This window comes from Gekko japonicus, unplaced genomic scaffold (assembly GCF_001447785.1).
Source record: "Gekko japonicus isolate JY-2015 unplaced genomic scaffold, Gekko_japonicus_V1.1 scaffold43, whole genome shotgun sequence".
NCBI classification, from domain to species: Eukaryota; Metazoa; Chordata; class Lepidosauria; order Squamata; family Gekkonidae; genus Gekko; species Gekko japonicus.
Genome location: NW_015173123.1, coordinates 1,022,126 through 1,049,192, shown reverse-complemented (window position 1 = coordinate 1,049,192; position 27,067 = coordinate 1,022,126). Strand labels below are relative to the sequence as shown.

Genomic DNA, 27,067 nt, shown 5'->3' with positions numbered 1-27,067 from the left:
TCCTTGGACTTTGGTTTTAATTTGCTGTAACAGAGAAAAGCAGCTACCCATCTGCAATTGTCTGTCCATCCATCTATCTACCCGTCTGCCTTCCTTCTCTTCAGTCATGCAACAAATATCTCAGGAGGAGACAGCCTGGAGCAGAGGCTAGTGAACAGAGGGTCTCCTTAACAGGACACCTGAAAGAAAAACAGGACTATTGAGGCCACACACACCCAACCCTCTGAATAATTTGCCCAGCTGGTCTCCAATAATCTGTCATAAAAACTCAGTCAATCGCTTCCTATTCACTTTCTCAGTTGCACACCCTGTCACTCTTTGAAACTTTTCCTTCTGTCTCACTTGTAAGGAAGTGAAAAACCCAGCCGGAGGTTGAAAAATCAGAGCAGCACTGTAATCTTCTAGCAGTTTTACATAAACATAACTGTGATGACTTTCCCTCCATAAGGTCCTGGTAACTGTAATTTGGGGATGTGGACAAGGATGCCTAGATTCCTCAGGGAGAGGAAATTTCTATTAAAACAGTTTACATCTTTGGGACAGAAATGTCCTTGAGGTTCTAGCAAGAATTCTGGTGACTGCAGCCTGTCTTCCTCACTGAGTGAGATCCGTATTTCCAGTTGACATTTTGAGACAAGGTTGGAGAATCCATGGTTTCCTGATAACCAATAGAACTCTCTAGCAGCCTCTCACCAAGCTCAAGTGTCTGTGAACTGTTAGCATCATCACAAGCATCTAAGGTTTTGTTGTTGTCAAGTTGACATCTTTTATTTGGTACAAATTTACAGGACAAAAAAGATCCCAGCACAATTGCCCAGCTGCTGCTGCTGCTACTGCAGTGGCCACCCCCCACCCCCCAGGCTGGGCACAGAATGCTCCCATTTAGCAGTTTTGGGAGGGTGCTGGTAGTGCCAGCCAGTGCCCCCCCTGATTTATTTAAAGGCCCCCCGAATGACAAAATCCTGGCTACGGCCCTGGACCTGGGGGGTCCCCCCGGAATTACAGCTCATCTTCAGACGACAGAGATCAGTTCCATTGTAGAAAATGCAGGCTTTGGAGGGTGGTCTCCAGGGCCTTGTACTCCAGTTCGGTCCCTGTCCTCCCCGGGCTCCACCCCCAAATCTTCAAGAGGTCCCCAACCTGGATCTAGCAACTCTGCCCCCCCATCCCCTGCCAGTGGGCGGGGTACCTGGCAACCTTAGCTGTGGGTAGGATTCCCAGCTCCGGGTTGGGAAATACCTGGAGATTTGGGGGTGGATCCTGAGGAGGGTGGGATTTGGTGAGCGGGAGGGATTTCAGTGAGGTTTTGTTGTGTCCGCTGACTGCCACCAGGGGCCAGCGAACACTCCAGAGCTTGACTCTGGAGGAACAATGGGGACTAGGCTCCTGGTCTCTCCACTGGGGGACTAACGGGAGCATCGTGAGGATGAAAGGCCTTGCCCGGAGCTACGTCTGGTGGCCAGGCATCGATGCAGAGGTGGAGGCGTGGGTGAAATGTTGCCCGACCTGCCAAGCCGTTCGACCCAACCCCGTGGTCCCGGCTCCACATAGACTTCGCCGGACCATTCCATGGACTGTTATTTCTTGTAACTGTGGATTCCTACACAAAGTGGCTGGAGATAAGCCCCGTCTCCACAACATCTTCAAAGGCTACCATCCGCGCCCTCCGGAAGATCTTCGCCACCCACGGCCTGCCAGATACCATCGTCTCAGACAATGGGACGGCGTTTACGTCTGAGGAATTTCAGCAGTTTCTCAGTAACAACCTGATAAAACACGTCAGGTCGGCACCTTTCCACCCCGTGACCAACGGCCAAGCGGAACGCATGGAGGAAGCATAAAGCCGACTGACGGAAGGCGACTGGAAATGCCACATCGCCTGTTTCCTCTTAACACAGCGAACAACACCAAACCCAGTAAGTGGTCGCTGCCCAGCAGAACTATTAATGGGGCGGAGGCCAACAATCTTGCTCGACCGCCTGCACCCTGATCGGGCTCCGGAGCAACGGAACCCCTCCGAACAGCGGGAAGCGCCTCGCGGGTTCTTTCCAGAGGACCCGGTCTTTGCCAGGAACTTCGGTAGAGGCCCGGAATGGATCGTGGCCCGCATCATTCGCCCCAAAGGCACCGTCGTGTATGAGGTGTCCACAGAATGTGGGGAGGTCCTGCGGAGGCATATTGACCAACTCCCCGTGCAGGGCCTCCCCACTGAAGAGCGTCCAAGCCTGGCCACCATTCCCCCGGCGGCTGCCGAGGAGGCCCTGACATCCGACGCTTCGGAACCAGAGGGGCCTGCAACACCCGCACATCCCAGCACAGGAGACAGGGGCCCTGAGATCCCAGTACCGGCCCCCGACGGTCAACTAGAGTGCGGCGGTCCCCGTTGTACTTAAAGGACTATGTGACCTAGGGTGGGTCTGAACTATGGGGGGAGGGATGTTGTGTCCGCTGACTGCCACCAGGGGCCAGCGAACACTCCAGAGCTTGACTCTGGAGGAACAATGGGGACTAGGCTCCTGGTCTCTCCACTGGGGGACCAATGGGACAGTGGGGGGAACCCACCAACGGGACCTAGGGGTGTGTCCCCAGGTGTGTATATAGTTGGCCAGCCGGCCGTTTGTCTTTGTTGTGTACCAGTAAACCATGCTGAGCCCTACATCAGTCTCAGTGGTTTCGACACACGTTCAACCCACTACACAATAGGTTTGTTGTTGTTCAGTCGCACAGTCGAGTCCGACTCTTTGCGACCCCATGGACCAGATCACGCCAGGCCTTCCGGTCTTCCGCCATCCTCTGAAGTTGGCTCAATTTCATGTTCGTTGCATCTATGACACTTTCAAAGTGGCCATTGGCTTCTGGTGATCTCTGTTGCCTGGCAATCAGTTGTAAAAGTGGGAGCTCTCCACGTGGAAGTTGGCAATCTTAGCTGCAGAGCCTGAGACGGAGTAAAGTGATAAAAATGGCCCAGAATGGAATTTGATTGCTTGGGAGGTGTTTTTTGTAGGTAAAATGTTCTGAACTGTAGTCACGTACAAAAGGGTCAACATTACTGCAAAAAGCATGTAGCGTTTCCTTGTCTCCTCTGCTGATCTTACTCGAAGAGCCCTCCAAGGTTAGCAAGCAGTGTATTATCAACAGCCTTGATTGTGTCTGTTCTGAGTCCTTTCTGCTGCCTGCGGACATACTTGCAAAGTGATTCATCCCTCAGAACATGCATGGAACAATTGCAAAAGCATCACGTGGAAGGTGACAGGGTCAGGCAAAGGATGACTTGGAACACATTCCCACAAAGATTTAAAAGGTTTATGGCTCATTTGAAGACATCCTCTTCTGCAGTTTTGGCCCTGTGCACAAAGTGTGTGTGTGAGGGGGGGGGAGAACACAGGAGGAGCCTAAGGACTTTGGCTGGTTCACCACAACAAAACTGAGATTTCCTTTAGGATGTTAGAGTACAGACTTTTTTTCTTTTCAATTCTTAGTTGAGACATTTGGGCGATTGATTGATTTTCTGATCCCCAAGGTGCCCTCTGAGCATGTCAGATCAGAGGCTGATTTGAGTTCAGGAGTTGTTACTACAAGGACATCCAAATATGCATACAGGCCCTGTTTGTTTTGTTTTTTTCCTGTGGAAACTTGAGACTTAACTAAGGGATACATTTAGGGTTACTTTTTTTTGGTGTAGGGAAAAATGTCCTGTCCCTTTAAAAAGAGGTTTTATGTGTGGAAAGGTGAAGCTTTTAATGGCGTGGAGGTAAGAAGAGACTGGATTTATACCCTGTGCCCTTCACTTGGAGTCTCAGAGCAGCTTATAAACTCCTTTCCCTTCCCCTCCCCACAACAGACACCCTGCGAAGTAGGCGAGGCTGAGAGCTCTGACAGAAACTGCCCTTTCAAGAACAGAGAGCCAGTTTGGTGTAGTGGTTAAGTGTGCGGACTCTAATCTGGGAGAACTGGGTTTGAGACCCCACTCCTCCACTTGCACCTGCTGATGTGACCTTGGGTCAGTCACAAGCTCTGTCACAGCTGTCCTTGAAAAAGAGCAGTTTGTGTTAGAGTTCTCTCAGCCCCACCCACCTCACAGGGTGTCTGTTGTGGGGAGGGGAAGGGAGAGGAGTTTGTAAGCTGCTCTGAGACTCCAAGTGAAGGGCAGGGTAAAAATCCAATCTCCTCCTCCTCCTCCAACAGCTGTGCCAGAACTATGGCTTGCCCAAGTTCATCCAGCAGCTGCAAGTGGAGGGGTGGGGAATCAAACCCGGTTCTCCCAGATTAGAGTCTGTGCACTTAACCACTACACCAAACTACACCAAAGGATCATCTGCTAAATAATATTCCTATGAGCTTCTGTTAAAGGCCAGGACATTTTTTCTCCACACCTGCTGCCAACCCTAGACTTCTCAGAATGTCCTGGTCTAGGTATTAGTCAACTCTCCTGTTTTCAAGCTGTGGATTGTTGCAAAGTTGAGAGTCACCATTTTTGCAATATGTTTTGTTGCCTGGCATTCTATGCTGGTGCTCGTGCCGGCAGGGGTGACTGCAACCCAGGCAAGGGAATCACAATTGTCATGTCTCCATTCCATAGTAAACCATTTTTAAACTCAGAGAGCCTTAATCGAATTGGCCCTAATTTTAGCTAATCAGTCTCACATCTACTGGGTAAACCAGTTCTACAGTATAGCAAATCTGGCATGATAAGAATGTGTGGTTGTAATTGTGCGCTCTGTTGTCGGGGCTTGCCTTAATAAACAGAAAGGCCAATGTCATTATTTGATTTTTAAGATCTAGTTCCTTTGGAAAGCTTCTTGCAGAGTTTTTTTTTCTCCTTCACATTTCCTCAGGCAGTCAAGGCCACATCTGTTTGCAGCAACAGCCTCCAGGGATGAGGGAGTATATTTGGAACCCGGCTTGACAGCAACAGCTTGGCAGACCAAAAAGATTTATTGAAGAGGCTTCTGCCCCATGACCAGTACCTTCTTGTTAAATACTAGGTTCTAGGCACATTGCAGTGATCAGCTCAGGTCTGTTCAGTGATTTCAGCAAAACTACAAGACAAGACTCCAGAGTCTCAGCTCTGTTTTATAGCATGCAATTGCCACACCCAAACACCCCCCACTCCCAGTGATAGGCTATTTATATAACATTACTACTTGATTGGTTTATCCCAGAGTCCTGGGCGGCTATTGTTCTTGTGCTCCAAGCTCAGCCAGTCTCTGGGGCGATTCAATGAGGGATGGATTCCAATACATAACACTTCTCTTCACGTTGAAGGAATGCCAAGAGATGGAAGAGGAAGGGTGTAGTTATGCTCCACCTTGGCATTCCACAATGTGTTATTTGAAGACACGGAGGCGTCGGTTCCATCCACGGTTGCTGAGAAAAATTGTAGGCAACAAGCAAAATGCTGGAGAACCAGGGAAGAAAAATGGGACTGGGGAAATAGTTCTGTTTAGATCAGGTTGTTGAATCGGTGGGATTATTTAGCATGCAGTTCTGACACAGGGGATGCAGGGGACGTCTCAGGAGGAGCTACTGCTAAAAGAAACTTTGGGATATTGCTGTGCTGGGAGATGGGTAGGGTGCTGGGCGTCGAAGTGCAATTCATGAAGGTCTGTTGGTGTGCTTGCTGGTTGCACTAAAGGGCCAATTTGCACGTTGTACCTTTTACAAATTCTTGGTCTGGCCATAAAAGCTGAAAAACGGCTCACCATGTGGAAACCTCCCCCTACTGTGTGGAGGATTGCTATGCTGCTGCTAGGCACAGCCACTATGTGAAATGACTTCAAACATGGTCCCAGCAGTCTGTAGCTACTGGCTCAGGGTGCAAACCAAGATGGATAGCTTCAGGCAAATTATATTTTGGGTTTTTTAAAGCAATTTAAGAAGCAGAAAGATGAGGTGAAGAGTAAGATGTATGTAAAGAAAGTAGGGTTGTTTTTTGTTGTTGTTGTTCAGTCGCACAGTCGAGTCCGACTCTTTGTGACCCCATGGACCCCATTACGCCAGGCCCTCCTGTCTTCCGCCGTTCTCTGAAGTTGGCTCAATTTCATGTTCGTTGTATCTATGACACTGTCTAACCATCTCATCCTTTGCTGTCCCCGTCTTCTTTGACCTTCAATCTTTCCCAGCATCAGGGGCTTCTCCAGTGAGTGCTCCCTTCTCATTTGGTGGCCAAAGTATTTGCGCTTCAATTTCATTATCTGGCCTTCCAGGGAACAGTCAGGGTTGATTTCTTTTAGGATTGACTGATTTGATCTTCTTGCAGTCCAAGGGACTCTCAAGAGTCTTCTCCAGCACCATAGTTCAAAAGAATCTATTCTTCGGCGCTCGGCCTTCCTTATAGTCCAACTCTCGCAGCCATACATGACTACTGGGAATACCATTGCTTTGACCATGCGGACTTTTGTTGGCAGGGTGATGTCTCTACTTTTTATCATGCTGTTTAGGTTCGCCATCGCTTTCCTCCCAAGGAGCAGGTGTCTTTTAATTTCATGGCTGCTGTCACTGTCTGCGGTGATCTGGGATCCCAGGATCGTGAAGTCTGTCACTACTTCCACGACTTCCCCTTCTATTTGCCAAGGAGTGATGGGGCCGGATGCCATGATCTTAGTTTTTTTGATGTTGAGCTTCAAGCCCACTTTTGCGCTCCTCTTTTACCCCGAGTAAGAGGCTTTTTAGGTGGAGGTGGGGACAGACGAAGACAGATCCATTAACCATAACAGGGATGTAGGATTTTTATCTCACTACAAATGTTGACCTAACCTGGATAGCCTAGGCTAGCCTGATCTTATCGTAAAGCAGGGTCAGCCCTGGTTAGTACTTGGATGGGAGACCTTCAAGGAATACCAGGGCAGCTATGCAGAGGTAGACCATGGCAAACCATCTCTGAAACGTCTCTGGCCTTTAAAATTCTATGGTTCCCCATAAGTCAGCTGCGACTTGATGGCAAATAAATAAATAAATGTTTGCTAACCTAACATGGCCGACCACCTGGATCTCACAGAACCTGGTGCTCCCAACCTTGTACAGGGATTAACAGGCAAGCATAAATCAGCTTGTCACCTGAGCAGGGAGGGACATTTCTTGAGAAATGTGCTGCTGCTGCAGCAGTAGCCAGTCCACAGTTATCCATGCTCGCTAGTCTACTGCAAAGAGCTCCACATGGGACAGCTTTGAAAGACAATTCAAAAAATCCAGGTAGTTCAAACTGCAGCAGCAAGATTATTAGCTGGTGCAAATTACAGAGCACATGTTTCAGCTGTGCTAAAGGATTTACACTGGCTACCAACTAACTTCCAGGCTCAGTTCTAAGTGCCGGTTATGGCCTTTAAAGCCCTGTACAATCTCGGACAAGAGCCTAGCTTACAGTGCACCCGTACCCCGAGATCCTGTTCACACAGACTGCTATCCAGAAGTGTGTCCTCCATCCAGTATGTGTGTCCCTGATGTTTGTTACTCACATGTAGAACTCCTCACTTATCCCTGTTGAATTGCCTCTTATTCACATCCACCCGCTTTTCCAGTGTGTTTAGATCTCGTTAAATTCTATCTCTGTCAGGGTGTTTGCTACTCCTTCCAATTTGGTATCATCTGCAAATTGAATGAGTAGTCCCTCCATCCCTCATCCAGACAATTTATAAAAACATTGGGAGAAAAGAAAAAAAGAAAAGTACCAGGCCTAGAACTGAGCCCTGTGGCACCCAACTGGATACTTCCCTCCAATCAGATGAAATGCCACTGACAACTACTCTTTGGGTGTGGTTCTCCAATCAGTTCCCCATCTACCTGACTTTCATGGAGTCCGGTCCAGAGTCCTCCAGTTTATCCATCAGAACATCCGGATGCAAAGTATGCTATATTTCCAGTGTCCGCTAAAGACTTGTTTACCCAGGCTTTTCAAAGAATCTATAAAAATGTGATTTCAATATGTGATTTTAAATTGTGCGTAAGTTCAGTTGACTCTTGGGCTTTTGGAGGAGGGAAGGGGTTAAGATAATTTAAATAAATACACAGAAACTGAGAGATGTGGAATTCTTTCTTGCTAGGCTCCCTTGGACAGGAAAACTCTAATCCCAGTTGAGTACAGATTTGGCTGCTGCTGCTCAGTGATGAGAGGAAGGCACTCTGCACATACTCAAGGGCAGCCTGCTCAGTGTAGTGGTTAGCGTGTTGGACTAGAATCTGGGAGACCCAGGTTCAAATCCCCTCTCTGCCATGGAAGCTTGCTGGGTGACCTTGGGCCAGTCACACCCTCTCAGCCAACCAACTTCACAGGGCCTCTTGACTCCTGAGGATAAAACAGAGGAGAGGAGAAGGATGTCAGCTGCTTTGGGTTCCCGTGGTAGAGAAAGGCCAGGGGTATAAATGAAGCCAATAAATAAATAATAAAGGTGTAGCACCTTGTAAGTTCCAGGGCTTAAAGTTTGCAGTGGGGGGGAACCCTGTACTCGATACCTACTAGGGGGCTGGGATCAGTGCTCCCCCTCTCAGCTGTGGGGTCCTGTGAGCAAACATTCCGCTCGGTGAGCTCCTGGCATTAAAGTTCTGAGATTTGGCTGCATAAATGAGTTTGCTCTGGAGCCCTCCTTCCTGACCTAAGACACAACTGTTGTATTGTGAGAAAGGGAGAAAAGTACCTCTTTCTCCACCTGGTCTATCCCATGCATAATCTTATAAACCTCGATCATGTCACCCCTCAGCCGTCGTTTCTCCAAGCTAAAGAGCCCTAAGCGCCTTAACCTTTCCTCATAGGGAAAGTGTTCCAACCCTTTTATCATTCCACTTGCCCTTTTCTGCACTTCTTCCAAGGCTATAATATCCTTTTGGAGGTGTGGTGACCAGAACTGTACACAGTACTCCGAATGAGGTCGCGCCATTCTCCAGGACTGTCTGTCGCAACCTGGAGTTGGCAACCTTAATCTCCCACTGGGTTGTGTAGCAAGGCCGATAGGCTAAAGTTTATAAAAATCCTTTTCATTACTATTACAACAATCAATATATATATTATTATCTTTTCAAACTGGCTTTTCTTCAGTGCTGAGGTGTCCCGTCTCCGAAGCGCTTCGCCGGCCTTGTCCTCGTGCCAGGCCCTCCCCCCTGTCAGCCGCCGGGCCCGTGTGGTTTTATCTCCGGCAGGCGGGCGGGCGGCGAAGGGCGGCTCTCCGGAGGAGGTTTCAGGCGACGGGGCCGTCGAGGAGGGGAGGCAGGATCCCCACACAGCTCGTTTCCGGCTCTGACCGCGAGGCCGCTTCACGCCCCTCTCCCTCCGTGGCGCGCTTCCCGGGGGCAGGAAGGAGCCCCCCTCTTGTGCGGGATGGCATCTCCCGAGAGCCGCCCGGGCCGCCGCCGCCGGGCTGTCTCACCGCAGCGCAGAGGGGGCGGCAGGAGCGGCGCGGCCCGAGGGGCTCCGAGGGGGCGGAGGGGGAAGCCCCGACGCGGCCGCCGCCGCCGCCGGCCCCGCCCCTCCTCCTCCTCCTCCTCCTCCTCCCTCATAAGCCGTCCCGCGGCGGCCATTTTGTGCCATTCTTCCTCCGCGGCTTGAGGGGATCCCGCGCCGAGCCGTTTTCCCGGTCGCCTCCTCCTTCTCTTCCCACGCGTGGTTCCGAGGCGGTCTGAGGGGCGGCTCCGTCGATGGCCAGCTTTCCCCCGGCGGTTAACGAGAAGCTCATCGGTGAGCGACTCCCGGGGGGGGAGGGGCTGGTTTCGCGCCCTTCCTTGCGTCGCGCTTCCCTCCGTTCTCCCCCCCCCCGGGGGGACTTTGACAGGGGAGAGAGAGAGGGATCCCCTCCCGGGGGTGCCGGCCGAGGGGCGCTCAGCCTGGCCGGAGAGGGAGGCAGACCCCGCCCCTGCCCCGGGCTCTCCTCCTGTCGAGGGCCGCCAGCTCTGGAGTGGGACATACCTGGAGACTTGGGGGGGGCGGGGTTTGGGGAGGGGCCTCAGCAGGGTCCGATGCCGCAGAGGCCCCCCCTCCAAAGCAGCCGTCTTCTCCAGGGGAGCTGATCTCTGTTACCTGGAGATCCGTTGCGAAAGCGGGAGGTCTCCAGGCCCCACCTGGAGTCTCCAGGCCCCACCTGGAGGCTGGCAACCCTACTCCCTTCTGCCCCCCCCCGCCTTTGCAGCGCTGCTCTCCCGGTGTGTGTGTGTGGGGGGGCGTCTCCGAGGGGGCTCGGGGGCGCGCCTGGCGGGCGGGCGGGGAGCAGTGCTCCCCCTCTCAGCTGTGGGGGTCCTGTGAGCAAACATTGAGCTCCTGGCATTAAAGCTCTGAGATTTGGCTGCTGCATCACTGAGTTTGCTCTGGAGCCCTCCTTCCCGCCCTAAGACAGAAAGGTGTGAGCCCGAGGCTACAGAAAACAGGGTTGCCTGTTCCCTGGAAGGCCAGATAATGAAACTGAAGCTCAAATACTTTGGCCACCCAATGAGAAGGGAGCACTCCCTGGAGAAGACCCTGATGCTGGGAAAGATTGAAGGTCAAAGAAGACGGGGACGGCAAAGGATGAGATGGTTAGACAGTGTCATAGACGCAACGAACATGAAATTGAGCCAACTTCAGAGGACGGCGGAAGACCGGAAGGCTTGGTGTGATCTGGTTCATGGGGTCGCGAAGAGACAGACTCGACTGTGTGACTGAACAACAACAACAACAACTGTTCATCTGCGTTGTCCTGTGCAGGCACACATGGGATCTGCACACGCGCAGATCCCATGTGTGCCTGCACAGGACAACGCAGATGAACTGTGAGCTAGCTGGCACCCACTCCGCTTAGAGGGAACCGTGGCTGGGATTCCTCCGGCCCCACCGCTCCTCGCCCCCCCCCCAGGAAGTGAGTGGCGCCTGCGCCAGCGAGACACGAAGCCCAGCGGACTTTGCTTTTGCTTTGACTGACAGGGGCCAAGGTGTTCCTCTCTTTCAAGAGGAGGTCCAGCGAAGCAGGGGTCTGGCTCCTCCTGGGGCGCAGCCCTGGCAGCACGGAGCCCCCGTCTGCGGCTCTTCTTGAAGGCGCTGGTGAGCACCCTGTTTTCAGGGGCTGCCGCACCATTTACATTGGAGCAGTGTTCCCTCTAAGCTGTGGAGTCTTGTGAGCTAAAATTCTACTTTGTGAGCTACTGGCATTAAAGTTGTGAGCGAGCGATTTGGCTCCTGCATCAATTAGTTTGCTCTGGAGCCATCCATGCCTGAGCTAAGACAAAAATCTGTGAGCTGGAAGCTGAAAAACTATGAGCTAACTCACACTATCTCAGCTTAGAGGGAACACTGCATTGGAGACCTGTGCAAGAAGGCAACTGGTTGTAGAAATGATGTCAAAAGGCAGATAAGAATGGGGCGGAAAGAGCGGGGAGTCCTTCTGTTCTGTTGCCTGCTTTTACAACTGGGCAGCAACTTTCACTTCCCCTTGTAACCAATGCTCCCTCTAAGCTGTGGAGTCTTGTGAGCAAAAATTCTGCTTTGTGAGAGACTGGCATTAAAGTTGTGAGCGAGCGATTTGGCTCCTGCATCAATTAGTTTGCTCTGGAGCCATCCTTCCTGAGCTAAGACAAAAATGTGTGAGTCAGAGGCTAAAAAACTGTGAGCTAGCTCAAACCAGCTCAGCTTAGAGGGAACACTGCTTGTAACCTTGTGGCGCCTTCTGTATGGAGAAAGAGCACTGAATTGAGTGTAGAGTAGCACACTGTGAGACCTGAGTTCTGATCTGTGCGCTAGCTGCCATGCTAGCTGCCCTCCTCTCTGTTGTTTCCTAAGCTGCCTTTATTGAAAATAAGATTCTGTTAATAGCTAACCTAGAATTGTGGTCTCTCTCCCCTCCCCAGTTTTTATCTGCATTTTAAGAGAACCCGTTACAGTGTTTAGATTTCTCCCTTCAATTTGTACAGAAGCAATTTCTGTTACAGCGGAATTTCACAATGCCAAATCTAGCAAATGAGGTTTGTTTTCTGCTGAAACGCATTTGCAGATACATTTTCGAGCTGATTTGCTGTTTCAAACAGTTGGGCTGCCATTGTGGCCATTTTGTTGAAGCGGCGTCCCACTCCTGCACCTCCTTCCTCTTTTGGCTGTGGGGGGGGGAGGTGAATTCATTTTTCCTGTTTCCAGCGATCTGAATTTTTTCCTCAACAAACACAGGAGCCTGGCAGAGGTGTTCTGATGGGAAAATCGCCCTGAGCCTGCCTTGGTAGGGAGGGCAGGGTATAAATTGGATAAAATAAATGCTACTAAGATCCAAGAAACCCCCCCCCCCCATTGGAGTATGGTTTTGAAAGACAAGACCTGTCATTACCAAACAAGGAGAGATTTCCAGTGTTTGGATTTATTTAGATTTCCTTTTGAGGGTATGTATAGCAGCCAGAGCAGCTAACGTGGGTTAAGAGTTCATATCATACACACACATCCTGCAGTAGTAGACCCCCCTCCTGCATTTGAATGCAGACATCACACAAAAAGCCCTGCCTTGTTACTCTGTATGTAAAGAAGGTGTGGCTACTCATTTCCTCTGATTCCTGTTCCTTGTTTTGCTGTGCCCAGTTGTTACTGGAGAAAGCGAGCTCGCATTGGTAGTAAATAACTAATTCTTGTTGTCTCTGGAGAACATTTGTGTTGACATGATTCTTTGTCTAGACTGACTAGGATGGCTGTAAATGCTGTGCAAAACAATTGGAATCAACCTAATGTATAATGCATCCTTAAGAAATAAATTACCAACATTTTTAGTGTTGTTTAGGTATCCCTGCTTAGGTTTTATGGTTGCCGATAAAGCACATTAAATTCAAAGCTACTGTCTTAGACACTCTGTGGTTTTGGTTTGGTTAGATAGGATCTAGCAACACTGTGATTGTTGCTAAGATAGAAACCGGTAAACTAAGTCTGAACACTTTTGAGTCTCTGTTTGGCATAGGCTGATTGTAGAGGCTGTTCAGATGATGAGAGCTAGCACGGGGTCATGGGGAGAGTTCTGCAGCAGGCCTTGTAGAGACCCAGGTTCAGAAACCCTACTCTTCCATGAAGCTTTTGCTGGGTAACCTTTATGACTTTTTGTTTTAAGTGATGCAGCAGCATGAAGGATGCTGCATTGTAAAGCTGTGGCGTTCCTCATTCTCACTTGCAAATGGTGCAATCTCTTTAGGAAGGTCACGTGCAGTAGGAGAGCTTCTAGCCCCAGTTTCTCCTTTTGACAAGAAGTGTGGGCGTGAAAACTGGACGGTTGCCTTTGCACCAGATGGCTCCTACTTCGCTTGGTCACAAGGTCACCGCATAGTAAAACTGGTTCCCTGGTCTCAGTATCTTAATAACTTGTAAGTACCACCTTTTTCTGACAAGTTAAGTGTCTGGTATTTTTAAAAATTTGTCTGGATTTGTGATTGTGACACTGTGCTCAACAGATTAGCTGGTTTTGTTGTCTTGGTGAAGAAATTAGCATTATTTAAACCAGGCAAAGGCTGCATGAAACACAGAGCTAGAATTTTATGGAAGGGTATAAGAATTAAACTAAAATGGTGAAAGCCCCTGGTCTCCCCCCCCCTGCCTATATTTATCATGCTTAGTCATACATACCACAGCCGTGAAGGTAGGCAAACGTGGGCCAGTGGCTAGAAACTGGGTCTCAGAGGTCCACCTTTTCCTTGGGCCAGCCTCCGTTCTTCACAGGGTTGGTAAGAAATTACTAAAAGTGCTTTGATCTAGAAAGTGGGTTTTATTGGCTGTTCTGTGGACCATAAATAGGACCCATTTTTTATTTTCCTTAGCAGGATAAATTGCACTCATGACTAGCCAGCTGACTTCCTCTGTCGAGAATGTTCTATATCAAGCAGCTTATTGAACCTGTCATTTCAAGACTTGTTCCTTCTAAAATGTTGACCGTTTTTCCTCCCTCCAGTTCAGCGCATGGCGTAAAAAATTTTGCAAACGCAAGCCAGTCAAGACTATCAAAACAGAGCAGCGATGGTGACCAGAAGACCAAGCCCCGTGAGCATTCAATAGATTGTGGTGACATTGTTTGGAGTCTTGCGTTTGGGTCTTCGGTGCCTGAAAAGCAGAGTCGCTGTGTGAACATAGAATGGCATCGGTTCAAGTTTGGACAAGACCAGCTTCTGTTGGCAACAGGCTTATCCAATGGGCGTATCAAAATATGGGATGTCTATACAGGTAAAAAAAATAAACAGCCTGGTGGAAACGTTCATCCACTTTTCATTCTAAAATATTCAAAAGAACAGCCACATGATCCATGTTTCTGAAAGATGTACTGTCACCCGTGGAGCCATTCATTCTGAATGTGTTTGACTTGTATCAGATTAACGGAGAATTATTACAAAGACAAGTAGAACCTCTGTATTTAGAGGCAGTATTCCTCTGAAGATCAGTTGCCCGGGGGGGGGGGGGGCTAAGTCATGGTGAAAGGTTTGTGTCCTGCGTGTCCTGCGTGTGGGATTCCAGGGAGCATCTGGGTATCCTCTGTGGAAAGTGGAATGCTGGATCTTGAGTGTAGTCCAGCCTCTTTTGTTTTTGTTTTTGTTTTTATATCCTGCTGTTCTCCCCCCTCACACACATTATGGTGTTGTTCTCCTCTGCAAAACCAAGCAAAGGTTAGTGAAAAGGAGGGCCAATATTAAAACTTTTCCATAAAAGATAAAAAGAGGTACATGTATTTATTAATAATAATAACAGATTTTAAAACATATATAGAGGCCCATTTACAACCAATGTATATTAAATATAACAATATCAAGGGCTTACAAAGTTGACCTTACGCGTTTCGGCCAAATAGGCCTTCCTTAGAGGTCATACATATGTGGCAAGATGGTTAATAATTATTTTCACATAAACACAATCAGAAATATATACAAAGTATAGATTCAATGAGGACCATAAAGTAAATTGTTCAAAAGTAAAGTCACCAGGCACAAGGTAAATATGCACATAAGACTTTTCTCCCTTTCTCACAATACAAGAACTCGTGGGCACTCCATGAAATTGCTGAGCGGTCGGGTTAGAACGGATAAAAGGAAGTACTTCTTCACCCAAAGAGTGATTAACACTTGGAATTCACTGCCACAGGAAGTGGTGGCGGCTACAAGCATGGACGGCTTCAAAAGGGAATTAGATAAGCATATGGAGCAGAGGTCCATCAGTGGCTATTAGCCACAAGGTATAGATAGGGACTCTGGGGCAAGTGATGCTCTGTCATCTTGGTGCTTGGGGGGGTCAACAGTGGGATGGCTTCTAATGTCCTGGCCCCACTGGTGGACCTCCTGATGGCACTGGTATTTCTGACCACTGTGTGATACAGAGTGTTGGACTGGATGGGCCTTTGGCCTGATCCAACATTGGCATCTCTTATGTTCTTATGTTCTTAAGACCTTTAAAGTGCAATCACTAGCCCAGTTATTATAAAATTGTGGTCCAAAAATTTCCTCCTTTGATTGTGTTGCCACAGCATTCATAAGTAAAAAGCAGTGTGCTTGGATTTCTGAAGAACATCTTTGCAGCTGTAGTTTCACCCAGTTTCTTCTAGACTTGGGTGAAAACTGATCCCAGGTTCCTTGGAACTGAAACTCTAGCAGCATTGCAGTGGGTTAAGGCTTAAGTATTGAGCAAGTGGCAGAAATTCCTTTGGTTTCAAAAATTTTATGCTGCTTATAGGAAAGCTTTTATCATGGCACTTGGTTTAAAAGGCAGTCCAAGAGAGAAAGCAAATATATTGACTTTAAAAAGACAAGTTCAGGATCAAGGTTTAAGTAAACAGAGTATTACTTACACTGTGTAATATGCATGTGTAAATAATTGGTTTCCTAATCCATTTGTATGTTTGTAAGGTATTTATGTCCTGCCTTTTGATCTCTCTGAGCCCACAAGGTGACTCACAAAAGAGAACCACTGTCTCAAAGTAGAAAAAAGCTAAACTAGCAAGACATGTCAGCAGCAGGATGCATTGTGTTTTTATCCCACCTTCCCTCCAAGGAGCTAAGAGGAGTGAATGTGGTTCTCCCCTTCTCCGTTATATTGAAGCAACCCTCTGGGGGTGGGGGTGGTAGGTTACTGAGAATCACCGAGCCAAAGGCATCCAGTGAACTTCATGGCTGAGCAGTGATTTGAACCCAGGTCTTCCTAATTTACTCCACACTAGTTTCCGAGAGGAAACAAAGTAGGCCTTTGTAGGAGGGTATGCTGCATTCGGAGCGCCCCTACTGGAAGGGCCCTGCTTTTAATTCTGGCAGGGGAACACAAGGCAGTGCCTCAGAAGGTGGTATTGGGGAGTCAGCAGATTGGTGTGGGAGAATCTGGTCCTTAAGATGCTTTTATAAGTAGGAGAAGGTGGTCTTGCTAGTGATGGGGGGGGGATTGCAGTGCTTACTGGAAGCTGATTTTTCAAGGCTTCTTGACACGGCATTGGTGGTGTGTTTCTGGAAAGAAGTCCTCCCCCCATCCAAACGGGATGCGGTGATTGCTACTCCTCACTTGATGGCAGGATTTAATTTTGAAATGTGTTCATCCGACAGGAAAGCTCCTCCTTAACTTAATGGACCATACTGAAGTTGTCAGAGACTTAACTTTTGCCCCTGATGGGAGCCTCATACTCGTGTCTGCCTCAAGAGACAAAACACTAAGAGTGTGGGACCTAAAAGACGATGGTAAGTGATTGCCTCTGGCTTTGTGGTGCGGCTCTGAAAGGACATTCTGGGGTTTATATTTCCGTGCTGCCTGTGTTTCATATCGCAAGGTCAAACAGAGGGTGCAGAGAAGTGTCCCAGGTCCTGATTTTTCTCACCCATCCATCTGTATGTAAGCCCTCACTCATTCATATATTTTAGGATGGGCCTTTTCAGGCTTTGGCTCCCAGGTTATCAAATTAGCTACCAAACCAGCTGCGCAGATATTTTGATTTTTGTCCCTATCATTTCTGAAGGATATGGTTTTGGTTCTTACCCAGTAAGGAATTCTAGGGAGACAGACTCTTTCGATGAAGCAGAAGATTTTATTGGATATACAGCTTGCAAGCAGGGTGCCCAGCTCAGAGAACAGAACACCCCGCATTGAGTTAATCAGCAGATATATATACTATCCCAGAGAGGTATAGAAAATAAAAAACACCCTGTCTTGGCCCCCTTTCTGGTGACCAAAACATACAGTCTTCCAATCCCGTTCGCCTAGAGGAGGGGCCGTAACGCCTCTGTTGAGAGTTCTGTTCTTTCTCTGTGGAAACCCCCTCCCTGCAGAGGGTCTAAAAGTAACCCCACCCCTGCCAACAGTCAACTCTCCTCCTCCAGAGGGTCTGCTGAGATAGCAAGCCGGCCTGCTCAAGCATTTAGGTTCAGACACCATATTTTTATATGTAGCCAAGCTCCAGAAGTCCCTTTTCTCAATTTTGGGTTATTTGTGCAGGCCTATTGTCTGGTTTCATAATAAGCATTAATCAATTGATTTCAAGCAATATTTTTCTACTGCAGTTTAAAGCAAGGTATTTAAGATTTTCTTTATCAGAAGTCCCCTTTTTCATTTCTCAAAAATTTCCATCACAATTTCCATCTCTATGATGCATCTCCGGAGGCATCTGGATCGGGGCGGAATGGCAGTGCTGTGGTTGTTAGACCTGCCAGCAGTGTTCGATACAGTCGGCCATCAGCTACTGACCCACCACCTCGCTGATGCTGGAATCCATGGGCTGGCCTTGCAGTGGCTTGTCTCCTTCCTCCAGAGTCGGGGACAAAGGGGGGCAGTGGGGGAACAGCTATCCCAGAGTAACCCACTGGGTTGTGGGGTGCCTCAAGGGGCAGTGCTGTCCCTGAGGCTTTTTAACAACTATATGCGCCCCCTTGCCCAGATCGCCCAGAGGCATGGGTTAGGATGTCACCAGTATGCAGATGACACCCAGCTCTATCTGTTGTTGGGCGGCCAGTCTGACTCCAAACCGGAAGATCTGGGCCAGGAGTTACAAGCTGTGGCTGGTTGACTTAGACTGAGTCAGTAGAAGCTGAATCTGATGAAGATGGAGGTCCTGTGCTTGAGTTGGGGCAGACCAACCGGAGGGATCCCTCTCCCGACCTTCGATGGGGCTCCTTTGGTGCCAGCGGCGTAGGTTAGGAGTTTGGGAGTGTTCCTAGATGCCTCCTTAACAATGGAGGCCCGGGTAGCAACCACCGCCAAATCGGCCTTTTACCACCTTCAGCTGAATAGGCCGTTGGTTCCCTCCCTCGAACACAACGACTTGGCAGCAGTGATCCACACAATGATCACCTCGAGATTGGACTACTGTAATGCTCTCTACATGGGGCTGCCCTTGTCTCAAATCCAGAAGCTGCAGCTGGTGAAAAATGCCACGGCCAGGCTTTTGATGGGGCTCCCTAGATGGGAGCACATACAGCCTGTGCTAAAAGCATCGCACTGGCTGCCGATAGCGTACCAGATCCATTTTAAGATGCTGGTTCTTTATGGCCAGGGACCTGCATACCTGAGGGACTGCCTTTCCCCACATGTTCCCCAGAGAGTGCTGCGATTGGAGGCCCAAAACCGACTGGCCCTCCCAAGTCTTAGGGAGGCCAGGTTGGCAACAACCAGGGCCAGGGCTTTCTCGGTGGTGGCTCCACTCTGGTAGAATGAGCTCCCAGAGGAGTTCAGGGCCCTGCGGGACCTTGTGCATTTCCTTGGGGCCTGTAAAATGGAGTTTGTCCACCAGGGTTTTGGAGCTGCCACCACCGCTAACCACCACCGTTAACAACTAACGACTGATAGCTGAAGGTGAGAGAACCCTCATCTCCCAGAACCTTTAATGACAGTTGGTGTGAGTCGCCAGAAGGATAACTACAAGAAGATCGAGGAACCAACTGTAAGAAGAGTGGATTGTGTCATCACAGCCATTGGGAATTATTGTTATTAGCACTTTCTTGAGTTGTATAGTTAAATGATTTTAGAATCGTTTTAATTCAAATTAGTTACGTTTTATTGTAAATTATGTATTGTGTCTGTGTAAGCCGCCCTGAGCCGGCTTTGGCTGGGAGGGCGGGGTAAAAATCCAATAACTAAATCTTCTTGCCTCACGAGCCACCTGTGATTGCAGGTGGGGTCAGGATGTGCAGTACGTCCCCTTTGGACTGCTTGCTAGCCTGAGCAGTGCTCTTACTTGTTAATCTTACCCACCACTCTCTTTATTCCCCCCCCCTCCCAGGAAATATGATGAAAGTATTAAGAGGGCACCCGAACTGGGTTTATAGCTGTGCTTTTTCTCCAGACTCTTCCATTCTCTGCTCTGTGGGTGCCAGTAAAGCAGTAAGTATCAAAGTTTCATGTTCTCTGCCTGCCATATGGTTGTGAGCAGAATCATTTGGAATCTTAAAATAATAGCCAGCTTGTGCTCGGTGTCACGCTGTTATGGTGGTGATGATGCAAGGAGATTGCATGATGAAAAAGGACAACAGTAAATTAGCTATAAAGCCTGGCTCAGTTGTCAGCCCCTGATCTCTGAGCCTTGCGCTGCTTTTCAGTTCCAAGGAACTTGGATGAATCTGTTGATACAAAATTGTTGCGCATATCTCCATCTGTTCCATGACTTTTGACCGTTAAAGCGAGCAGTAATGTTTTGAAGGGAGAGGTTGTAGTACTACTTTGTGGCTCCTGACTTTGTTCATGTTTTCTTGCCATGTTCACGTCAAAAATTTCATTTTTTCAAAACCAGTGCTGTGGGCTGGTAAACTTTACTTAATGTAAAATGTTACTCTTGGATCAATCAAGAGTTACAAAGCAGCCCTTGTGTGTAAACTCTCTAGAAAGAAGAGCAACATCCCGTTGGACTTGTGTAGAACTTCATTCTGTTGCCCTGCCATGCTGTTGAAAGCTGTGCCATTAAAGGATATTAGGAAGCCGATAGTTACAGTAAGGTGTGAGGAAGTGGGAGGGGAACCAGTTAACCTTAAAACCGCAGTCCTTTGCACGCTTAGAAATACATTGGCTTTGAAATCAGTGGGGTTTATTTCTGACTAAACGTGTATAAGATTGACTTGCATCTTTTTGATATAGTACTAAACTCCAGTTAGGGTAACACAAGGGTGGGCAACTTGTATTCGCTGAGGCATATTTGTGTGGAGTTGAGTTTTGTTAGAATTGGAAACCTCATTTTGAAGGAGAGTTTCTAGCTTTCACGGTTGCAGTGGTATCTGAAACCGTAATGATGGAAATGCTGGTGTATCTTAGGCGAGGGATAGAGATTAAACAAACAGTTGCCAGACCTCTGTATCCAATTCTCCCCTCCCCACACAAAGAATTGGCTCCTGCTTTTCTTGTTTTAACATTTGAGGGTAAAGTGACAAAATCTGTGTCTTGTGGCTTAAATGCCTGACCCACCTATCAGGGCTTCCCTTGTATGAAAAACCGCCTTATCCCACCAGCAAATGGGAGGGGAAGTGCCTTAGCCCGCTTTCATTATTCTTGAGGTGGCCATCAGTGTTCAACAAGTTGTCCATCCTCTGGGGGCTAGTAGGGAGCTCAGCTTAAAAGCTAGCAGTGAGCATTAGTATATAAGTAGCTATTAGAGTTGATTTGGTGTTTTTTTTTAATATTGCCAATTTTGGGGGGGGGAATGCAGATGAGAGGGAGAAATATCAGTGAAATCTTTGCAAAATAGAACAGATGTGGATGTATGCATTGCTCTTTTAGGCTGTGTGTTTTCCATAAGCTTCTTGCTTTCCCTGTCACAGGTGGTGGCAGCAATATTGGTGTGATTGAGGGTAAGCTGACACCACTCACACAAGCGCACAATGGTGTTTAGCTGGGCAGAAAGAGTGGCATCTCTGGCTACCAGGCTGGGGGCGAGCTTTACCATAGGACGAAGTAACCCTTGCGTTCGGCTGCAGGGTGTACTGTACGTACGCAGGTGCTGGTTGATGTCCACTTTCTGCTTTTTTTTTCCTTTTCCTTTCTTTTTTTCTTTTCACATTAGTGAAATCTCATTGACTCCTTTTAAGCAACATATATGTTGTCCATTCATATGGAGATCTGGAGTCCTTTTAACAAGCTGAGCCGAGTCAGACTATATACCTGACTTTAACAAAATTTTGTTACAGTTAAAAGTAAAAGAAGTCACTAATACTGCTCTGGTGAAACCCTAAGTTGTTTTGCACATCGTGTTTGCAGAGTCTTTTTAAAAATTTATATCTAACAACTCTGCTTATTGCTGAGGCTCAGAGTGGCTCATAATATTTAAAAACCAAATGCTTAGAATTCTATGCCAGAAAAGCACTTAAAGTGCAAGCCTGTTTTTTAATCTGTAAAGCTATGCTGATACTGTGACACACATGTAGTGGAATGTTGATTTTCTTGCACATGCTTTAAACCAGTGCAGTATCGTTTAAAGTGTACGGCTGCATGTGAACTGTGCTGAAGCCATGCCTGCATTTGTAAATTGGCTGATTTACTAAGACTTTTGTTTTAAAACCTGGTAAATTCATGTAATGTAATGTAAATTCATATGTGTGTGTGTTTATATATTCTATATAGATAGATAGAATTAAGCTTAAAAGTGTAAAATTTTAGTTTCTGTTTTTGCCAAAGACTTGTCATTTGGCTGTGACCATTCTTCTTTGCTTGCAGTATCTGTTTCTCTTCCTAGGCTGACGGCGATCCAAGCCTATTGTAAACAAGTGATCTTAAACTCACAGGGGATGCCACGGGAGTAACAATATGTTAACCTTACATTTTTTTTCTGTCTGTATATTTTTTAAAAATTTGGTAGATAATTGGCAAAAAGAAAAGATGGGGAAATGTAATATAATATTTAACCCTATTTATTTTATATTTGTAGTTAAAATAACTAGTTAATAGTGGGGGCTCATTATAGATTACATGGTTAAAATCTCATTGACATTGTCTTCACTTGTATTGGCTTATTTTTAAAATTAACACTTAACAAGTTAGCATTTGCATGTATGCTTTATTATAATTTAATTGAGTACGACACTGAGCATATACCTTAATTGTAGTAATTCTTAATGCTTGGCTTTATTTGTATTCCTAAATAAAACTAGCAAAGAAATACCAAAGTTTGTGGCGGGAGGGGAAGGGTGCTTGAAATGGCTCTGTGGTGTGCATGAGCAGAGATATATAACATTTCCCTTTTTTAATTGCAGGTGTTGCTTTGGGATATGGATAAATACTCCCTCATCCGGAAACTGGAAGGCCATCACCATGATGCTGTAGCCTGTGAGTTTTCTCCTGATGGAGCTTTGCTGGCTACTGCGTCATACGACACTCGCATTTGTGTCTGGGATCCCTATATCGGAGTCATTTTGATGGAGTTTGGGTGAGTCAATGAATGTGACAGGGCACGAGTATGCATAGACCAGGACCAAGGCCCAGGAGGGTGGGTGAAGGGTTTCTGGGACTTGGCCTCTGTTAGGCTTCTCCGAGGTGTTGCACTGTAACCTTCAAATTGAGAGGAATCATGCTGGGAGTCAGGGCGATCTATTGGGTAGGGACTGGAAGGCCTGTGTTGTCGAGACTGGCCCTTTGCCAAGTGAGAATGGAGCGGGGTGCTGTGTGGGAGCTCTTCTGTAGCCCGGCTGCCTGAGGTCTCCTGAAGGGAAAAATGGTCCTGACCTCGTACGGCAAGGCCTTGTAGCAGTGGACTAAGGAAGGCGGTTGGGCCTGTCCTGTCTACTGTGGGTTCTTTTCCAGGCCTGTCACCATATTCCTGTACCTCATTCTTCTTATCCCACCCTCCCTTCAGGGAGTTCAGGGTGGCTTACACTGTTCTCTTCCCCTGGATTTTGTCCTCACAACAACCCTGTGAGATAGCTTGGGATGAGGGAGAGTGACCACTCCAAGGTCACCCAGTGGCCTTTTGTAGCTCTCTGTGTGGGGGAGGATTTGAACCTAGGTCTCGTAGGTTTTTGTCTGGCCCCTCAACTTCTATATGCCATGTTTGTTCTGAGATCCTGGGGGTTCAGCGTGGGGTCTGCTGCATGCAAGGCAGGTGCACTGACCTGACGGCCCCTTCGGGAGAGTTTCCCTTCAACAACCCTGGCTGCTGCTCTGTGCTCCCTGGCAGTCCCAGGTGCTTATCGCATTGGACCTTGGGTCTGCTGAGCCTTGTTTCCGCAGACTGATGGCTTCATTTGAGGTCTCCCAGAAGAGCCTGTTCCAGTTGTGTCCCCTGCAATTGTCTAACTGGCAATAGATGATTGAACTTGGCCGCCTTTAGCTTATAAAGCCATTTCATCGAACGAAGCCTTCAGTCTTTGCATTTAATATAAACATCAGACTAACTCTTTGACAGCTTTCGGAGATGGGATTCTGCATACCTCTTTCTCTGTTCTTGGTAGCCCTGTCTAATTTTTGCTCAGCTAATGATTACATGAAAAGTAAATGCTTACGGGAGTTCTGCAAAGTGACATATTGTGCTTTTGATCCTCAGGCACCTGTTTCCTGCTCCTTCTCCAATATTTGCTGGGGGAGCAAATGACCGATGGGTCAGAGCTGTGTCTTTTAGCCACGATGGACTCCACATTGCATCTGTTGCTGATGATAAGTATGTATGGTCAAGGGAGTTGAATTCTTTTGTGTCTTGCTAATAGGGAAAAATAAGTGGTTATCTCTGTAAATGCCCAACAGCAATTGGTTTAAGCAGATGAGGGAAGGGGGTTAGTTGGGAGTAGGGTTCTAGTGCCCTGACCTGGATAGCCCTGGCTAGTATTGGGATGGGAGACCTACAAGGAATACTACTTGTGGTGTGGAGGCAGGTGATGGCGAACCACCTTGGAGCGTCTGTTGCCTTGAAAACTCTACAGGGTTGCTAAATCAACTGTGATTTGATGACAAAAAGGGGTTATATGAGTGCTCTGTCATTGCTGAGAACTTGACTATTGCCAACATACAACAAGGTCTCTGATTTTTAGTTGTAATCTGTTGGTGACCCCCGCCTGGTCCCAGAAAGGGGGGGGGGGGGGTCAGGGTGGGCCTTCTGAAGGCGGCCAGAAGTTGAGCTACTCCGTGAGCCCTCAAGCTGACCCCAGCCCAGGGGGTATTGTACAAACTGACGACTGTTGTGGTTGATCCTGTTTGAATGAAACGTGGATGTGGTCGAAAGGCCGGGCAGGACAGTGTGAGCACAAGCAGCTTGAATGTGGCTGGTTCTGTTCCTGCAGGCTGGTGCGATTCTGGAGAATCGATGAAAACTACCCTGTGCAAGTTGCACCGCTGAGCAACGGGCTTTGCTGTGCCTTCTCTACTGAGGGCAGTGTTTTAGCTGCTGGGTAAGTGGTGGTTTCTCTCCTTTTTTTAAACAGTGTTGTAGTTGGGAGCTCCAGCTTAGATATCTTCTCCAATCAAGGTCTGCTGACCTTCCAGGGCCTGGCTACTAGTTAAAACATTCATGTGCTGTTTGGTTTTTTTGGCATGAAAGAAGAAGAGATTGGATTTATACCCCATGGCCCTTCACCACCCGAGGGAGTCTCAGAGCAGCTCACAAACTCCTTTCCCTTCCCCTCCCCACAACAGACACCCTGTGAGGTGGGTGGGGCTGAGAGAACTCTTGACAGAAACTGCTCTTTCAGGAACAGCTGTGCCAGAGCTTGTGACTGACCCAAGGTCACATCAACAGGTGCAAGTGGAGGAGTGGGGAATCAAACCCGGTTCTCCCAGATCAGAGTCCGCGCACTTAACCACTACACCAAACTGCCCCCAAAGTAGTTTATGGAGGATTAATTGGGGCATAACTATGGACTAAAATATTACAGTTTTATTTCATCAGTAGTAATATATGTACAAAATATACAAATTAGCAAGCTGGCAAGGTGAAACGAAACAAGGGACATGTTAAGATATCTTTTCTGATTATATTTTTTTTAAGTGATTATCTTAGCCCAAGAACTTGCTTCCCCCCTACCACCACCACCCTGAGCCAGTTTGGTGTAGTGGCTAGGAGCACGGACTCTAATCCTGGAGAACCGGGTTTGATTCCCCACTCCTCCATATGCAGCTGCTGGTGTGACTTTGGGCCAGTCACAAGTTCTTTCAGAGCTGTTCTCCCAAGGGCAGTTCTTGAAAGAGCTCTCTCAGCCCCCCTACCTCACAGGATGCCTGCTGTCGGGAGGGGAAGGGAAAGAAGATTGTAAGCTTCTCTTGAGGCTCATCTCTTCTTTTCTCTGAACAGTAGGAGAGGCCAAGTGTGCCTTGTGGGAAGGAGGTCCTTCTCTGTGGTGGCCAGCCTGTTGAAGCTGAGATGGTTGGGGTCACTGTTTGGAGAGGAAGCTTCCTGGGTCCAGGCAGTTTATTTGCTTGTGGGTTGATGTCCAGGTTCCAAGCTCTTGCTTAGATGGGGCAGAGGCAGAAGCCGCTGCAGGGGGTGGACGTGGACCCTGGTGAACGGGGAAGGAGGCAACCCAAAGCAGCAGCAGCCCTGTTAATCCGCAGACTCCTTGCACGAGAGAGATTATCCAGGAGTCTAGTAGTACCTTAAAGCCCAACAAAACATTTCCACTCAAGTGTTTGTGGGCCAGAGTTCACTTCCTCAGTTGCATAGAAGTGTACATCCGTCAGGCTGGGCTAAATACTCAGAAGAAAGGGGAGGGAAACATCGCAAGCAGCTGGTGTAAAACGAGGTCCAGTCAAAAGAGAAATGGGTTCACCTCTAGAGTACAAGAGATACTTCCAACCAACGGCAGCAGAGTGGAAGGATAATCAAATCAATGCAGAATGAAATGAAACAGACTAATCGACTTGTAAGGGCGGGAGGTGTGAGTCACTCTATGCTCAAAATGTGTCTCATTCTGTGTGTTTTTGTTTGCACAGAACGCAAGACGGGAGTGTGTACTTCTGGGCCACTCCCAAGCATGTCTCCAGCCTCCAACACTTGTGTCGCATGGCAATCAGGAGAGTGATGCCAACCAGCCAGGTCGAGGCCTTGCCCATCCCTCCCGCGATGGTGGCTTTTCTGTCCTACCGTTCTTAGGAGGGGGGGGCGCAACTGAATCCGTTAAGATGATCCCTGACCCATTGATAGCCTTTGTGCTTTTAAAGCGTCACAGGCTTTGAACTATATGTGATCATTTTTTCCATTTAAAAAAATCAAAAAGGTCCCGAACTCTCACTATGTGGAGATTTTTAAGAATTTATTTATAGAGGAGAAGAGGTAGAAGTATTCAGACAACTTTTTAAACTTGCCAACTGTGAAAGATCTGTACATAATTAGGTGTAAGCTACATTGTGCTGTCTGTGTGTAACTTTTGTGAATGCTTTTCCTGATGTACCATGTAGTGTTGTGTGTGTATACATATACATACACACACACACACATATATATATATATTGTGTCTCTGGACACTGGTGCTGTGTAAAGTGGAATGACTGCTCTGGAACTGGGAGTGAGACACCTGGGCAGACGTTGATAAAGCTCAGTTGCTGCGGGGCTGTGTCTCTGTGTTGAGCTTGGGAAAAACTGGCACCTTCGTGGAATGACTGCTCCACGGTGTGCAAGGAAAGGGCAGCCGGGTTGAACGGGGGGGGGGGGGGGGGTACATACACACACACACACACACACATATATATATATTGTGTCTCTGGACACTGGTGCTGTGTAAAGTGGAATGACTGCTCTGGAACTGGGAGTGAGACACCTGGGCAGACGTTGATAAAGCTCAGTTGCTGCGGGGCTGTGTCTCTGTGTTGAGCTTGGGAAAAACTGGCACCTTCGTGGAATGACTGCTCCGCGGTGTGCAAAGAAAGGGCGGCCGGGTTGAGCGGGGGGGGGGGGGGAGGCGAAGCACAGGACTTGTACATTGGTTTAATAAGCAGGCATGTTATCTTCAAGAAGGCCTTAATTTTGCAGCAGTGTGAAGCAGTTTTTTATCCTGTGGGATCTTTAAAGGAGAAGTTCTCTACGCCTTTGAAAGCCAGCCACTGTATTCCTGCCTGACAACTTATTTAATATGCGAACATCTAATAAACCTGGGCTATTTTCAGTATTCTACAGCCCTTTGCCATTGCAAGGGTTGATGCTGGGTGAACTACCAAAGATGAGGCATTCCCATTTTGCTTTCGCCTTCTGTTTATCTGTTCCTGCAGATACAAAGAATGTATGCATTGCTTAAAATGCCTGATTAT

General features: G+C 47.9%; 1 protein-coding gene across 1 annotated transcript; it reads left to right on the top strand.

Annotated features, from left to right (window-relative positions):
* The first annotated feature begins 9,494 nt into the window (after positions 1-9,494).
* Positions 9,495-26,477, top strand: WSB1 (WD repeat and SOCS box containing 1). The gene is made up of 9 exons (XM_015421943.1): positions 9,495-9,664; positions 13,110-13,278; positions 13,860-14,128; positions 16,480-16,611; positions 19,143-19,243; positions 22,096-22,268; positions 23,382-23,495; positions 24,112-24,219; positions 25,757-26,477. The coding sequence occupies exons 1-9, from the start codon at positions 9,625-9,627 to the stop codon at positions 25,914-25,916; spliced, it is 1,266 nt and encodes a 421-aa protein (XP_015277429.1). The 5' UTR covers positions 9,495-9,624; the 3' UTR covers positions 25,917-26,477.
* The last annotated feature ends 590 nt before the right edge of the window (positions 26,478-27,067 follow it).

Coding starts and splice junctions, on each gene's coding strand:
- WSB1 (XM_015421943.1), top strand. CDS start 9,625: ATGGCCAGCTTTCCCCCGGCGGTTAACGAGAAGCTCATCG. Junction 13,279..13,859: donor TCTCAGTATCTTAATAACTT/GTAAGTACCACC, acceptor TCCTCCCTCCAG/TTCAGCGCATGGCGTAAAAA. Junction 22,269..23,381: donor GTCATTTTGATGGAGTTTGG/GTGAGTCAATGA, acceptor TTTGATCCTCAG/GCACCTGTTTCCTGCTCCTT.